Source organism: Tympanuchus pallidicinctus, unplaced genomic scaffold, assembly GCF_026119805.1.
Source record: "Tympanuchus pallidicinctus isolate F22 unplaced genomic scaffold, pur_lepc_1.0 scaffold35, whole genome shotgun sequence".
In the NCBI taxonomy this organism is placed as follows: domain Eukaryota; kingdom Metazoa; phylum Chordata; class Aves; order Galliformes; family Phasianidae; genus Tympanuchus; species Tympanuchus pallidicinctus.
Window position 1 is genome coordinate 1527636 of NW_026294753.1, and position 17099 is coordinate 1544734.

At 44.8% G+C, this 17099-nt stretch overlaps 1 protein-coding gene across 5 annotated transcripts in view; it reads right to left on the bottom strand.

Annotated features, from left to right (window-relative positions):
• Positions 1-16988, bottom strand: part of EYA3 (EYA transcriptional coactivator and phosphatase 3) — a 43975-nt gene extending 26987 nt beyond the window's left edge. For 2 of the 5 annotated variants that reach the window (XM_052699203.1, XM_052699202.1), the window contains exons 1-3: positions 16882-16959; positions 2599-2693; positions 442-485 (exon numbers count right to left, since the gene is read on the bottom strand). In XM_052699203.1, coding sequence (XP_052555163.1) covers positions 442-485; positions 2599-2693; positions 16882-16924 — 182 coding nt within the window. In that variant the 5' untranslated portion in view covers positions 16925-16959. Of the gene's footprint in view, positions 1-441; positions 486-2598; positions 2694-8547; positions 8640-16881 lie in introns of all 5 variants that reach the window. The other 3 variants (XM_052699201.1, XM_052699198.1, XM_052699200.1) reach the window with 3 other exon arrangements.
• Between the last annotated feature and the right edge of the window lie 111 nt (positions 16989-17099).

Sequence of the window (17099 nt, forward strand, 5' to 3'; positions counted from 1 at the left end):
AACCAAACACACATCAGACAGCCTCTACTGAGCACAACTAGTACAACAAAGCAGCTTTAAACAAAAGCAGCTATCAGACTGAGAGCTCTCTACTTCTCAAAACAGTCACCTGCATAGTTTATCTGAGAATCATAGCAGAGAGATTACTAAAATATTCTGAGTCCCATCAGAACACACGTTACGTGCAGAACGTGACAGCCTCATAAGATTCTGAGGAAAAAGATGATGCTTGATGATGTAATCAAAACTCTACTTTTTATAATGGCTTAATACCAAAGGGTTGCTTAATTTATTTTTTTTATAGCCAACACAAATCTGGGTTATATTTGCCCCATCTCTCTGACAAATACAGCAATACGCAGGCTGCTAAAACGGGAGCTTATAATGACATGAGAGCAGCAGTAATTGCTCCACACTAAGATAAAATTCAAAGTGACATACCTTAAGCTTTGCTCTCGGGATTCCTGCATCTTGGCTTTTTTCACCTGCAAAGACAGAAGTGTTCAGAGGCACAACTAAAAGAGCTGTCCTTGGCAGAATCCACACACACCTCCAGCAGCACATCACCAGTGGTTACTATAGAGTTTGCACGAGCGCTGAAAAGAAAGCCTGGCACTGAACTGCACAGCTAACCAGTGTAACCATGGGCTCTTCAACTCAGAACAAGTCTTAATTAGAAAAAAATGTTTGAAAGGGGAAAGAAAGGGGAAAGGGTGGAAAACAGCTTCTGAGCCTCAGGTCAGAAGCGCAGTTGTACTTCTACAGTCAGGATCAAAGCAGAAGCACCATTTTCTTCATGCTGTCGTGGCAGCAGTTGCTCTGTGACAGAATTCCACACTCAGACTCATTCACAGACAAATTTCTGAGTGAAAAGCACACCCACCAACCCAGCAGATGATGAGCTGCTGAAGCAAACACGACCAAAGCAATGGCAGCATTGTTGCCTGCAGCAGTGCTGTGAAGAGAGGACTGTACACCAGTCAGGAATGTGGAGTTTAACTGCCATCCCTGTGGTAATTTGAGTTGGGAAAAACCTACAGTCCAAACACCTGACAGCCATTTGTCCCCTGTCCTTTTGGCAATGCTGGGTCTCCCTGGGGCCATTCCCACCTCTGGGTTCTCCCCATCATTTGCCCCATATAAGAACTCATTCCAAACAGAAATCAACTCTGTGGGTGTCTGCAATGCATGTAATACAAGCTCACCAGCCCTTACAAAAAGACTTCTGTCATTTTCTGGCAATCAAGATTAAAGTAAGTATTGCATCAAATGAGAGATTAGTACAAGAGATCACTTCTAAAAGCTAAATAGTAGCACTTTTTAAACTTTTTTGTCATACAAAAGGTCACTTTTGGTCACTTTTCTCCAAACTTTCCTTTGCTCTCTTACTTCCCATGTCTGTTTCAATACACTGAGTCTTACACATACTTTTCCATTTTAAACTGAGATCTGGAAGGGGAAAAAACATCCAAAAACAATGACAAAGGGCTCGCCTGTTTAGCATCCCTGCAGCACTATGTGCACTAAATGGAGGGAGTAAATTGCATTTAACTCCAAGTCTGATGACTTCCCTACAGGCTCCCTTCCAGACTCAGTCATCAACAGTTTGCAAGGACCATTATTGGGAAAAGAAAAATCATTTGAGAAAGAAAGCAAGTTTGTGCAGTATCAACTCTGGGTTTCAAAGCTGAAAAGATGACACCACATCATACAGCTGTGATCAGTACAGTCTCAAATTCTGTCTCAGAATGACTGAGCAGCAAAAGGTACCTACCTGAAATTAGCAAGAAAACCTTCAGCAGACAATTAAAGTGTCTGCTTAAGGGTAATGCTCTCATGTGCCAAAAGCAAGCTGTGCTCCATCTCTTATACTCCGAATAACAAAGGCTTATAAAGACAATTTTAGTTATGTAAAGATGTAATAACAGATATTTCCTTTTTTAATTTAAGTTTAAATCCTGCAGACATTTAGACTTCAAATTGGAAGTTGCTGCTGATTAGCCTCACGTTTTGTGCACAGACACTCGGAATAATTTGCATGTTGTGTCAAGCAGTGTAGCTTTAATAATTTACCTTCATGTCATACCACAGCAATCACCATCCCAAACAAAACTTATCGGATGTTATAAAATCAGCATTTTTTAATGTGGACAGCGTTGCAAATATCTAAGAAGTCCAGACAGCAATTCCTATCTTAAGATATACCTCCCTCCGTCAATGCCCTGTTCAATTAAGGACTTTAAATACTGTTCTCCAGCAGTAGATACGATGGCACGCTTAGGGTCGTGGAACCTTTCCAAGACCTTAAGCACAAGAAGTATTACAGACTATTTAGGTGGTAACAGCCAGCACGTGGATTCTGTCATTAAAACAGTGATTCTGAATTTCTTCTAGGATTATTAATGGTCTGGCTTTCTCAGCAAAACAGATAATTTTACATAGAAACACTACAGGGTTTAGGCACACATTCCTTTTATTACTGTTTTACTAACGGACAGCCTTACTGTCCATTATTAAATAAAATAACTGCATACTGAATTTGTGAGATCACTGATTGGTTTTACATGCTCATCTTCAGTATGATTTAAATGTACTTACTGGTTGCTCGGGTAAATCTTGTGGCTCTTCCATGGGTATTACTATTTTAATGCTTGAATGATTCAAATCGTGTCCTCCTCGGCAGTCTTCAAAGCCTGTCAAGAAAAGGTGTTCATAGCTTTATGTACTTTTGGGGGGACTTATCATTTAGGCTATCAGAGAATGATAATTGTTATATATTCCACCCACAAGCTTTCTAAACTCGTGTTGCCGTCTCCCAACTAAGAGACAAAATTCATATACGGAAAGATTTCATAAACAAGGGATTTAGCTTTAAGCTTCAACCTGCAGACATTTTTCATCACGTGGCACATTTCTACATCACTTGCTCGTACCATACTGACCACAGAAGCTAACGTGTCAATCAGACACGTGCACCATGATTTGAAAGACACTTTAAATGATCGAGACTGGTCTACTAGGTCAGTAAACAGAGTGATTCAATCTAACCTGTTTTAATTTAGAACATTTATATAACGAACACACACACACCAAAAAAAAAAGAAAATCAGGACAAGAGCGTACACCTAAATGTATTTACACACAGCACTGCTTATTGTCAGCTTCACAAAGAAAGCTCATTATTCCAACTGCACCCCTCAAAAAAGACGCGTTTGATGAGCATGTGGTTCCAAAAAGTAACAGACAGTAACACAGTCACATTTAGCACAGAGTTCCTATATACTGCACCAAAAAGTTGCTGTAAGCAAGGTTTTATATCCAGGAAAATACAATTTTGCAGGTTGCTGTCATCACTTTATTAACTTTTTGCTACCTGCTGGACAACAGATGAAGGCATGCATCCTCCCCAGCTCTGCCAGATCAGCTCACTGACCATATTTAGTCTTCTGGGATTTTGGTTATCTATTCCTAAGGATGCCATCTTCCCAGAGCCCAGCACAGCTGTCCCCCCACGGGCATTATGTGTGTTATGGCACACACAGCAACTCCTGCATGGCTTACAGCAGTTAGAGGAAAAGCAGAAAAACCCTCAGTGGTTCAGAGGAAATAATCAAATACAGCAACAGCACCTGTAATTCCTCTGCTGAGTTACAATCTATTCCTGCCTCCAGAGCCACAGAAATGTTGCCATGTACCTCGGTGGGAACACGGAAGGCTGTAATAAATCCCTTTTATCCATGGAAACACAATGCATTTCTTTTCCCTTACAAAAGGAAAGGTAAAAGATCTTAAATGCCAGGTAAAACTGCACTGAGAGTTTGAGTATTTTCCAAGACCATCTCCCATAATTAAGGGTTACTTATAATTATCTTCACTGCCTCAACTGGGAAACAACTGAATTTGCACCAAAGCATTTCAGTAACTCCGTATCTTCTCCAACAACACCATATACTTACAAGAAAGTATGCAAAACAAAGGGATACTGTCACCATTCCAATTTTCACCCTCAGTTTTAACTGTTAACTATTTGAAATACAAAACCCCATTTCCTTCTACTTTATTTCTTTTTAATAGAGATAATACAGAAAACACATTCAAAAGTTATAACTACAGTTTTGGAATACAAATGCCAACAGCAACGATGTTTGAATTTGGTATCACATGAGCCTGGTCCTGTCCCCTGTCCTTTGATTTTACAGTTTCATTGCATACTTTCTTATAAAACCCCAAAACTGAACTCTACAGTATGGAAAAAGAATCACTGCACACTGTCTTCTAGAGAATCTACAGCTCCAGAAATGGCAGGTGGGGCAGAGGATCTCCCAGTGTTTTTGCAGAGAAGCAGGCAGAACAACCAGAAGAAGCAGAGTGCATTTCTGGATGACAGAGATGTGCTTAAGCAGCACACCTGGACTTGCTAGGAGCGACAGGGCTGTACTTCAGTAAAGGTTTCCTATGCCACAGTTTCAGCTGGAGCTGCTGAGAAAGGTAAAGCTCCTGCTCCTCCCTTATCTCCAGCAACCCACTCTTGCTCGCATGATGCCCTTCCTTTGTGCCTGGCTGCCACAGACTGGATTTGATCTTGTACTATAGAAAAAAAAACAATAAAACACAAAAAAACAGGCAAGTGAACGTAAGTGGGAACACAGGATGTCCTTTCTCATTAACAGTCACTGGAACATTATGGCTTCGTTTACTCTTTTACTTATTTTTCACATTGCCAAAACCACGGACACACACTCAGCCATGGCACTTGTGTGACTCAGTGGCCTTTCAGCCCGGATCACCTACCTTGCATGGGTGCAGAGAGCTGCTGTGCCCTCAGCTCATCCACCACCGCCTCCATGAGCACCCAGGGACACAGGGGAGGGAGGCAGGAAGGGAAAAACCCCACTCCATGCTTGGCTCACACTGCAGGGAGGCAGAGCAGAGCAGCTGCCAGCTACAGCTGCACCTGGCAGCCGGCAGGGCTGAATCCTTCTCATCCCCAGCAGCCTGCTATGGACACAGCACCACTGAGCACTGCCAGCCTCCAACCTGGGTGCAGTACTTGGCTTTCCAAAAAAGCAACCCCCATCTTGCACCTGCTCAGCTTAAACTTGGTGGATTATCTGCCTTGGAAAACAGCTGATTATTAAAAGTTCAAGGCCAACAGCTGTTTTTTGGTAGTTGTTTTTTGGTTTTTTTTTTCCATTATCCCAAACTTCAGCATTAGATTTTTAACTTACATAAAACTCAAGGCAGCCTGTGCTATAGATAAGCTTACCACACGGTTTCTATTATCAAACATTTTAAAACCATAGGCAACCACAACAGAAGAGATACAAAGCAGATCTGCAATAGCTTTGGTACCCATCTTGTGGAAGTTGTGCCATGACCAGAGGTGACCACATCATCGCCATGCAAGGAACACTAACTGCCATCAGTCCTCCTCCCCTTCCCACTGCAAAACCACAGCTTCCCAACTGCTTGCTATCCTCAGAAAAGAAACTGGAGATCAACAGTTTTGGGAGCAGCTGGGTTTGGCCATTTTTCCTGTCTACATTTTGATTACACTTTTTGGGAGAGGGAGGGTTGGGAAGTTCATAGACTTATAAAATGGTCTGGATTGAAAAGGACTACAATGTTCATCTAATTTCACCCCCCTGCTGTGTGCAGGTCACCAATGAGCAGCCCAGGCTGCCCAGAGCCACATCCAGCCTGGCCTTGAATGCCTGCAGGGATGGGGCATCCGCAGCCTCTTTGGGCAACCTGTTCCAGTGCATCACCACCCTCTGGGGGAAAAACTTCCTCCTAATATCCAACCTAAACCTCCCTGTCTCAGTTTAAAACCTTTCCCCCTTGTCCTATCACTGTCCACCCTCGTAAGCAGCCGTTCCCCCTCCTGTTTATGCGCTCCTTTCAAATATTGGAAGGTCACAAGGTCTCCCCGCAGCCTTGTCTTCTCCAAGCTCAACAAGCCCAGTTCCCTCAACCTTTCCTCATAGGAGAGCTGCTCCAGCCCTCTGCTCATCTCAGTGCCTCCTCTGGACCCACTCAAGAGCTCCACGTCCTTCCTGTGCTGGAGACCCCAGGCCTGGACGCAGCGCTGCAGATGGGGACGATCACCTCCCTCTCCTGCTGGCCGCCCCTTTTTCATGCAGCCCAGCACACAGCTGGCCTTCCGTGCTGCAAGCACACTGCTGCTCATGTCCAGCTGCTGGTTCTGATGGTCAGAATCCTTCCATGGGGCACTGGGGTTATGAATGAAAAGGCTTCGACAAAACACAACCAGGCGTGCCATGAGTTAACACATCAGCACAGTGAAAGAAACATCCTGAAAAATGAAGAAGTCAAGACTGCCAAAAAGCTGGAAACATACACTTCCTTCCTATGTAGGATGCTTTTCATTATTTACCTGTAATATCTGAATTAAACAACAGTTTTCAGTTTAAATTGGATTTGCTGAATAGCCAAGCCAGCTAAATCCCCACTTGCCCAGCACACCAGCGATGTGCAAGAGCCAGGAGAGGCATTTTGCACATCAGGTCATTTTGCATGCTCAATTTACTGAAACACATTACATAAATTTCAAAACAAGGCATTAATGCATGGGTATGGATTAGAGAATTACACAAATTAGTCATTGCTTTCTGTTCTACATAATGTCACAGTGCTAATCCCTACTGAAAAAGCCCAGGTAGTTTCTTGTAATAAACCCTATTTTTAAAATCCCCAAATGCAAAGTCTATATTGATCAAATTCTTTCAACCTGACATTATGGATGTAATTTCCAAAAGCTATCAGCTATTAGCTGGACTGCTATTTACTTTAATTTTGTTCATTTCAAGGCCATCTGCTTTGGCTTCATATAAAGGAACAGTTCTCCTCTCAAGCTGCAGATAATTAAAGTCAAGGATAATGTGATAAAACCAACAAGCTGTAATTATACTGATTAGAAAGAAAAAAAAGCTGCTTGAACACGGTTTTGTTTTACTTCAAAACAGCCACTACTTCCTTTAGAGAAAACATCTAAGTTGACCTAATGAAATTAAAACTATTATATAGAAATTGGAACAGAATGCTTTGTTGTGATATGTGTAACAATGGGACCAATGCTGTTATTTCCATTCCTCATTTACTCAAAGGCCAGAAGCTTACCATGAAGAGAAGTGAATCTATGAATTAAGCAACAGAAGAGTCTGAGCTTCTTATTTTTTCCAGTGGAGCACGACCCTGCACAGAACTTCCCTGTTCCACAGGAATGTTTCTTCACTATTTTCTCCTTCCTCATATTCCAGCATCCCCAAACCCAACTGTGACACTACTTCATCAGTCAAGCTGTCAAAACACTTTTAACTTGATGTCCCAAATAGCCAAACTTGCATTCACCCCGCACCAGGACAGCAAACCCAGCTCTTTTCCTAAGAGCTCCCATGAGAACGGGAAGAACAGGCACTCATCACAGCTTGTGCAGAATCTCCTGTTTTGTTCTTGATTAAAGATCACAGGAATGACAGCACCAGGCTGGCTGCTGGGTTGGGTGGTACAATGAGATGGCTCCTTTGGGAACAGTCAGGAACTGAACTATTTAGAATCCTGTGCTGTTTGTCCTTCCTTTAGGCAAGAAGATAAAAATGCTTTATAACACTGTACCTTCACAACAACACAAACCAAGAGAATGAGGAAACAGACGCCTTGACCTGTAAAGCAGTCTGTCTGCTGAGTCTGAGTACAAATTCACAACACTTCAAAGAGGCTGAGAAGGAAAGGTGTGTAACACAACAGTGCAGCTGCAGCGCCATGCAAGGACAGACAGCGATGAGGAGGAGTCCAGCTTTTCTCCCCCACTAAGAAACAAAGCATTTGCTTTCACAGGTAGTCCTACCAATAATACCATGAACGATCTACTTCACACGATGTTCACAAGTTAATTCACAAATCACAGAATTGCTCAGGTTGGAAAAGATCTTCAAGATCATCAAGTCCAACCTCAACCTAACCATACTACCCTGACAACCCACTGCTAAATCACATCCCTGAGCACCACAACCAGAGGGTAACACCACAGCCAGATGTGACACACTAAGGCTGAGCATTTGGTGTCAGACAGTCTGGAAAACACAGATGCAGTAAGAGGGAAAAGGAAGTGAGATTTCTAACTCCAAAATGTGAGAGCCCCAACTCCTTCTGACTAACACTGCCAGCATCCATCTCCTCAGGCTGCAGTCTTTGCTCTCCAGAACTAAAACTCTCCCCAGAATCCACCTGTAAGGCAGTTCACAATACGTCAAGCTTTGGTCTGTTAAGTTTTAAGTTCAGTTCTCCAGTACTTTTTTTTTTTTTCCACAGCAGGGAGCAGCCTTTTGAAAAAATGGAGCAGAGCTGATGAATGAAAACGGTGCCACACAGCAGCCTGCAGATCTCTTATCTCTAACAGCTCAGCAAATCTCATGGCAGAGATTTCTGCTTGACTGTTCTTTGCTTTTCCTCCATCTCCACACACACACACACACCCACACACAACACGGGCTGCCCAAATATTGTGACAAACACCAGAGAACAAACCTTTGCTGTGAGATCTGCTGGATTGCTTGCTGCTCTCTACGCTCGATCTCTCTCTCCGTCTTTATTAACTGGGGAAGACTCGGAATAAAAACCTGCAAAAGTTATAGGGAAGGCAGATTACGTGTCTCATCTGTGAGAGTGGCCACGACAAGCATGTAAACACAGTCCTGAAGGACTTCAGGTTCACATTTGATCAAAATTTCATAATCTAAAAGTGAGGGGTGGGGGGGGACAGTGTGGTATATAAAGATGGAGGAATTCAGTGCTGTAATACATATTTAGCCTAAGCACTGCTCACTTCACTAGCAGGAACTTTCATGTCCTTTTTCTCAAATCCCTGTAGCATTACTGATGTTAAGGCTGTCTGCAGTGCCATGCACACTGCCTGCCTGCCCTGCTCTTACACAACTCTCTTCAATTTGATTTTGAAACCCAACAGGGAAATTTTTAAATGGAGAAATGCACTGTGTTTGTTCTTTTTTCCCCACACAAAGAAAATCTGGAAATAACAGCTTCATCGTTGAGCAAAACAGCTCCCAATGAGCCCAGAAACCCAGACACAGGGCAATGATTACTTCTAGATGGATGTAACACACAGCTCACCCAGCTGAAGTGTCCTGCACCAGCTTTTCCTTACAAAGCACAGCACAATGACTTAAACACACATTAGGAAAGTAACAAAGCCAATTCACTGCTCTTTTCATAAGAATTCACCACGACTGAACAGGCTGCTCTTCTAAAACAGCTCGCACACGTTTTTGTGGTTTAGGAAACTTCAGGAGCTGCAGCTCTGAAGAAAAAAAAAAAAAAAGGCATCAAAAATGATGTTTGACTGAAGAGCTTGTTTTAAAAACAAACTTTCAAACAATAGAGCGTATTGTCTCCCATTTCCAGACACTACTTTCAACTCCTTAAAATAGGTTTGGAAATTTCCTGAACATTTACCCACAAGAGACTGAAGTTTTAAATCACTCAGAAAAAGAACCCAGCATCGTATCAACTGTGGAAAAAAAGGAATTATTGGTGTTATGCAGCTGTAAACCGTTTTCACTGAGAAATTTCACTAACACAGCCACCATCACACTGCCAGGAAACCAAGCTACAGTTCTGACAGAGAGAAACTCGGCTGTCACCATAACTATACTTAAAAGGTGGCACTGCAGTGAATTTACATATTTCTCATTATTTTGCAAGAGAAGCCCATGGCATTTATCACCGTGCAGTCAGTCCTGAGGACATCTGTATCTATTTGTCTCTTAGCAACAACAGTTGCTGGAGTAACCTGCTCAAAAAAAAAAATCATTAAGGAAAGAATGAAGTACTGGATATTTGAGATTTTTTACTCAGGAAAAAGTTTAAACGACTGTTCAATGCTCAGCAACTGATGCTGCTTCTAATTCAGCACACTCATTATACCATTCCCTCCCATGGTATTGGTGCTGCTGGCAGAGGCACAGCTGTGGGACTCCTGTGCTCAAAGGACCGTGGAGGAGACAGCCCTGCCTTGTCCTCTATCTCCAACACTGATGTGTTTCCCATGAAGCACAGAATGTTTGGGTTGGAGGTGAACTCAGAGCCCACCCAGCCCTAACCCCTGCTGTGGGCCGGGTGCCCCCCACTAGGTTGGGCTGCCCAGGGCCCATCCATGGCTTCGGGCACCTCCAGGGATGGGGCACCCACAGCTCTGTGTTAGCTCTGGGCAGGGCTGGTGATGGAGCAGTGAAGGCCACAGGTAAAGCTGAGACACTTCAATGTCTTTCTTACTTCAGGCTTTACTGTCAAGGCCTGCTCTCAGGTCTTCCAAGTCCTTGTGCTCAGTGGCAGGGCTGGAGGAGGAGAGCATCTGTACAGACAGCACAGCTGGTGACCCTGGAGCCAGTTCTCTCAGGAAGCTCTGCTGGAGGCTGCAGCGAAGGTCGTTGCTTCCCACTTAGGGAGTGAATGTGAGCCAAGGCTCGTACCTTGGGTGCCCACCTGAGCACCAGTGCAGCTGAGCTGTGGGCTGTGCCTGGACAGGCACCTGTCACCAACTCACAACCTGATGTCCCAGGCAGCCACAAAGCAGAGCTGACAGCACAGGGCCACCTGGCACAGGCTGCTGCTTGGCCGTGGCTGCTGTTTCCAAACCTGAGCCTGAGAATGATGTGATTTCTCAGCCTGACCTCAAGTCTGCCCTTCTGTGGACCCCTCTGCAGACCTCTCGCCTTCATCCAGCTTGTCACCACTTGGGTGTTGAGGGAGGTACCCTTGCTGTTCTGCCTTGCTGTCACACTCAGCACTCCTTTCCCAGGGGTTAACATGTCCCTGCTGCTCCCCGACATGATCAATGGTACAAAAATATTAGGTTAGAGCATGCCATAAAAAAAGCCTGCATCTGTACGTGTCTATAAGACCAAACAAATGGAAGGAGGAAGTGGCCGATGTCATGGCAGGGGTTAAGGGTGCTCTCAACTTTTGAAAGGTCACATCAATACAGGGGGATCACTAATGACTGAAAAAGAGCAAACGTTGCCTTCAAAACAAGCAATAAGGGAAATACAGGCCACTCAGAGTTGCCTTAATGGGTCAGAGGACTGCAGGGCAAATCTAGATGGAGACCATTCCCACAACTTGAAGTGCAAGAAAGTGGCTGGGAATAGACAGAACGGGTTCACCAAAAGCAAATGCTTCCTGACCAACCTGAGTGCCATTCCTGATGAGAGGCAGATTGACTCTGTGGAAGAAGAAAGCTGTAAATATCCTGTAACTTGATTTGAGTAATGCAAAGTCACCCTGCAAACAAACAGGGAGGTAAAACTATGAACAGATGGATAAAAAACTCTCTGGACTGCCAAGTTCATAGTACAGCAATTAGGGTCTACAATCTAACTGCTGGTTAAAGCAACCTACAAGAACAGTTACATGAAGCAACATGAGCATTCTGATCATGAGCAAGGTTATGGGATAGAATGCTATTTCACCCTGTCTGTGGATGACAACAAGCTGAAGATCAAATGCCTGAAAAGCCAAAACTGCAAGAACTGTGACATGCTGCAAGTGTGGGCTGGCAGAAACCCTGCAACATTCAACACAGACAAGTACAGTGTGCTGAACCAGGGATGCAGTAACCCCAAGCAGGGCTGGGATCCAACTGGAAGGTCACAGATAAGCAGAAAAGGAACTGGAGATCCCAGTGGACAAAAAATTGAACAAGAGTCAGCTGCAAGCCCTAGCATCAATGAAAGCTACCTTCACTGCTTCAGGCATCATGTGAAACAGGTCCTTTAACCTTTTGGTATGTTGCTTGACTCCATGAGGAAACAGACAAGATCATGAAGATGTCTTCAATTACTGTGAATACACTTTCCTTCAGATCTTATTGTTGAGAATTAATTCCTATCCAGACAACAAATAAATCCTAGCAAAAACAGTGCTGCGTGTTCTGAAGTTTCTGACTATTGTAGGCTTATATCTGGACTGCAAAATGAACATGGACAAATTAAGCAGTAGGTTTTTGTTTTACTGCTACACTTACAACTAGCTGAGTCACAGCAAGTGGCAGCATGTATTTGATATCTAACTCACACCAGTAGCAAAGTGAACCCCATTACACAAACTACCACAGAGGTTATAAAAAGCTGTTTAGCCTTACACTCTGTTAAGCTGCCATCAGATTTCCTTAACAGCTGGGCTGGGCACAACCCCTTGCTGCAGCTCAGCATGCTGTTAGCTGCATCACTGCGACTGCATGCCCACTCCCAGCTGTGACTAACAGCACTGGAGTTCTGGCAGAACCACCAACACCCTCAGCCTGCTCACCTGCTTCTTCTCTTCTGCAAGCAATAGAATCACCAAATGGTTGGGAACCTTCAAGTCCTCCAACCTCTGCCACAAGCTTGTTGACCCTCCAGGTCGGATATCTTCTTACTCACCTAATGCAACAGATAGCCTTTAAGAAACAACAGCCCACACTGTTTTCTGCTGCCTTTAACTCCAGAAGCTGTATCATTGACTTATCTGGGCTTCTTGGCTTCCTTCGGGCCAGATAAGTGTAAGCACTTTTCATTTTCTGGCTTAAAAAGTATCTTTTTTTCTTCATATCTAAAAATGCCTACCTAGCAGCAGGCTTGACATGGCAGAGAGAAAAAATGGGTTCAATGGAAAAAGAAAATGTTTGTGTGAGCATAGCTCTCCAGAGCACTGGGAAGGTAACAAAGAGAAGAAGTGTTTCTTATTACCTTTGAGCCCCTTTATCATCCCAAAGGTGAACTTCTCTCCCTGAGCCCCAAAAGTTTTGGGTGGACTGAAAACAAAGGTTTAACACACAGAAAAACCAAGGCAGTGGCGTCTGAAGTTTCATGAACTCTTACAGTGGCACTGAACAAAATTATTGCAAATGAGACCAGACTTCTGTGCAAAATTCTTAAACCTTGAATTCAACACAATTGTTTTCTCTGACAGTGTTTTCCTTAATTCATATAGGAGAAAAATCATGTTTTTACCAGGAAAGAAGCGTGGGGAAACTTCTTCTAGTCAACCTATGGCTAAACCTATTTCAGAATACTGCCACGCAGTTCTGAAAAGAGCTGACACTCATTTTCCTCTGTTCTGAAAAGTAATTAATCATCTGCTTTTCCAAACGACACTCATACTAATATGCAGTATTCTTTGTTCATCTCAAATCACTTGTAATTAAGGAAGAATTTCTTATGCTTTCCTAAATACAGAAGGGCAACTAAAACCATCATGGAAAAAAAATTAGCAAAAGGCTGTTCTGTAAAATCTCCAAAAGGAAGCTCTTGGGATGGGAGAACAGCCTTCTACATCGGTCTAAACTTGAGGACAGATCATCTGCTGCAGAACTGAGCTACCATTTAATTGCCTCTGAAATTGGATGACCCACATTCTTAATTCCAAAGTTTATCTAAGAGATTAAAAAAGATCCAGAATGATTCCACGCACTGAAGAACCAGCAAAGGCATGCTGTGCTTTCTTCCCACAGCACTATTCTCAACGCCAGGTTTGGTAACATGTTAGGAAGGAATGTGACTCCATGCAGCACCACCTGAACTGAATCTCCAGATGCAGTTGTAAGATGGAAGAAATAATTGAAGTTACTCCCTCGGGTGCCAGGGAACCTTCAGCCACAACACCCACCTGAAGTGCGCCTTGATCACTGCTAGAGAGGAGCCACCAGGGAGGACAGTGCTGAGGAGCAGCTTGTTTTGCTGCCCTTTAACAAATTAAAAACCTCTGGACAAATTAGGGCAAAAGAAAAAAAAAAAAGGAATAAATTAAAGACAAGAGAAAGCAAGGAAAAGCTGAAAAATCCCTCCTTCAACTCAGAACTAACCAGTGTGCACTGCTGGTTCAGGTGATCAAAGAAAACCAGCTGCTGCTAGAGACAGCAGTGCCTGGAGGCGGGTTGCTTGTAAGCACTGCTGGCTGTGGGATCATACAGAAAATATCAAATCCTCAGTTCCCTTCTGGCCCTCAGAAATTTCCCCTGCGCCTCCATCCTGACAGGCCCTTGTCCATTTGCAGGGCAGAAATTACAAATATTCCTATTTCTGACAAATAAGAACAGTGGCACTGTGTTACTCGTGTCCATCTTCAAATAACAACTGCTGTAAATCTAGAACCTTGATGCATAATGTGACTCACACAAAAACAGACTACTTTCGGGTTCTTCATTCACTTAACAAACCACAACAGTATGTGTACCATTTATAGCTGTCCTTCAGTACATGGAAGCTAGGACACAGCACAATTTGCTGGAGAGATACTCCAACTCCTTAACACATGGAAGCCCTTTCAATAAAGCAGAGACATAAAATCAATTCAAAACCTACCCCAACATCTCAACTTCTACCAGGCAGAACTTTGAGAAGCTATAAATCCTTCAGAAGTCAGTAATTACTTGGGAATTATTACAAAGTTGCACACATCTGTGATAGGGAAGTGACAGTTTTGCAATTGTCTGTCCCATAAACCAACAACACACAGTTACCAAGGTGCCACAACTGCCACTGACGTTGCATGGGAGAGCTGAGATACAGGCAAAAGGCACAGAAGGACACCGTGCACTACTTCCAGTGGCCTGTGCACTGCTAGACCTTCACCTTTTGAAGGTTACAAGTGAGAATGCAGCTGCCTAAAGTTGGCTGCGTGGTAAAAACTGGACTGCAGAACTGCACAAGCACAAATAACACCTGGAGATTATGTAAAAAATCACAAAGGTTAATAGGTACACAGTTAGGTATGTGGGCCTGTAGCTTTGCAAACTGAGCAAATTAAATAATCTTTATGCATTTTTTAAGCTGTCAATTATGAAAACAGTGACTTGAGGCATGCAAATTGCTGTGATTCTAAACAAAAGCCTATCCCATTCGGTACAATGAATTCAGGATAATCTGCAAAAAGTCATGGAACCAAATAACCAAGGCAGACGACAACTGTACAAATCTTATCCTGATAGCAAATATGATTGAGTTTTAATTGCGGGCTGGAAGTTACCAGGCTACAGACTAAGTGCATCACAAGAACAGAAGTGGAGCTCACTCCATACAGAAAAAGAGGCCTGGTATGACGATCCATCTGACTTGCTATAGATACTCCACATCAAGGACTAACTTCAGTTGGAAGCAATTTAGCCTCACCATGCAGTAGAAGCCAAATAAGGCACTCTACTGCAGGGCTGGCTCCACATAAAGCTTCAGCAATTCTGCACAGCAAGCGTTAGAGCACCTTGCCCAGAGAAGTGGTGGATGCCCCATCCACAGAGGTATTCAAGGTTAGACTGGATGGGGCTCTGAGCAACCTGATCGAGCTGTAAATGTCCCTGTGCACCACAGGGGAGTTGAAGTAGGTGATGACTTTCAAAGAGCCCATCCAACTCAACCTATTCTATGATTCTACAAACCAGGAACATCAAGAAGCGCGGATCTGAGTCCAACGCAGCTATGAAGCCCAGTTGATCACGGCACTGCCAAACCCAAACACATCCTCTTGGATGCATCTACACAAGCTCTGGTGCGAGCCCATACCAAACCCATCCAGACAAAAATGTGCAGGTATGTTTACAGATAATAAGAATGCACCCAGACAGTGCCAACGAAGCTGGTAACAGGGCTGAAGATGTGACCTACGAGAGGCTGAGAACACTTGGGTTGTGCAGTGTGGAGGAGACAAGGCCAAGAGATGGCCTCAATGGTCCCTGCAGCTTCCTGGGGAGAGGAGGTACAGAGGAAGGTGTTGGTCTCTTCTCTCCACAACCAGTGGCAAGACATGTGGGAAGAGCACAAAGCTGCACAAGGGAGGTTCCGACTGGATGTTAGGAGAAATTTCTTCTCCAGGAGGCTGGTCAAACACTGGGACAGGCTTCCTAGCAGGGTGGTTGACGTCCCATGCCTTCGGGTATTCAATAGCATTTGAATAATACCCTCAATGGTATGCTTTAACTTTTGGTTAGCCCTGAAGTGGTTGGGCAGTTGGATGAGATGATCTCTGGGGTGACCTCACTGCTGCCTTCCAGTGCGTATTAGTATAAGTATTGATAAACAAGATGGAAATTGACTTTCTTTATGACATGACAGTGATAGGTCAAGGGGGAGCCGTTTTAAATCAAAAGAAAGGAGATTTAGGTTAGACGTGAGGAGAAATTCTTTGCTCAGAGGGTGGTGAGGCACTGATATTGCTGCCCAGAGCTGTGGATGCCCCATTCCTGGAGATGTCCCAGGCCATGGATGGTCCCTGGGCAGCCCAATGTAGTGGGTGCACTCAGTCCACGGAAGGGGTTTGCGTTGGGAGGTTTTGAGATCCCTTCTAACCCAACTATTCTGTGATTCTGTTATCAATACGGCCTTGTCCAAAGGAACTATTCTATTAATTGACTCCTTGCAAAGCCACCATAGGCTGAGCAAGGCTGCCTTAAGCTGAAGCTCCACACGGCTGATGGCCTTACAGACGATCCTCGAGGCCCAGACGCACCGCAGGCCGTGCTCCCCGGTTACCTCACAAACCGTTCTTCACTCCCGAGCTCAGGGAGCCGGACAGCCTCTTCCCACGGCTCTCGGATGCTCCCCAGCGCCCTCAGGAGGCACCGGGACTCCCAGGAGCACCACTCCGGGCCGGGCCAGCGGTACCCCATGGCCGAGTGCTGGGCTCTAACCCGACGCCATCGCCCGAGCGGCCCCGAGCATCCCCTCAGGCCCGCGGGAAAGGCGATAACGGAGCCACGCGCTCCTCGCGCTCCCCCGAGCCGCGGCCCGTTGGGCCTGAAGGGCCGGAGAGGCGGCGGGGACGAACGGCAGAGGTCCCGCGTATCGCAGCAGGGCGCGCTCGACGATCTCTTACCGAGAAGCGGCCCCACAGCCGCGCCCGGGAACGCGTCCCGCATCCGACATGGCAGCGGCAGCCCCACGGCTCCACTGCCGCAGCACGACCCGGAAGCAGAACGCGGCTGCGCCGGAAGTGACGTCACCGCCACCCGAGGGCAGAGGCCGAGCTCTACAGGGGCGGCTGAGGGGAGGCGGGGCGTCCTTGGCGCTGTGCCGCGCTTCTGTCTTTATTTT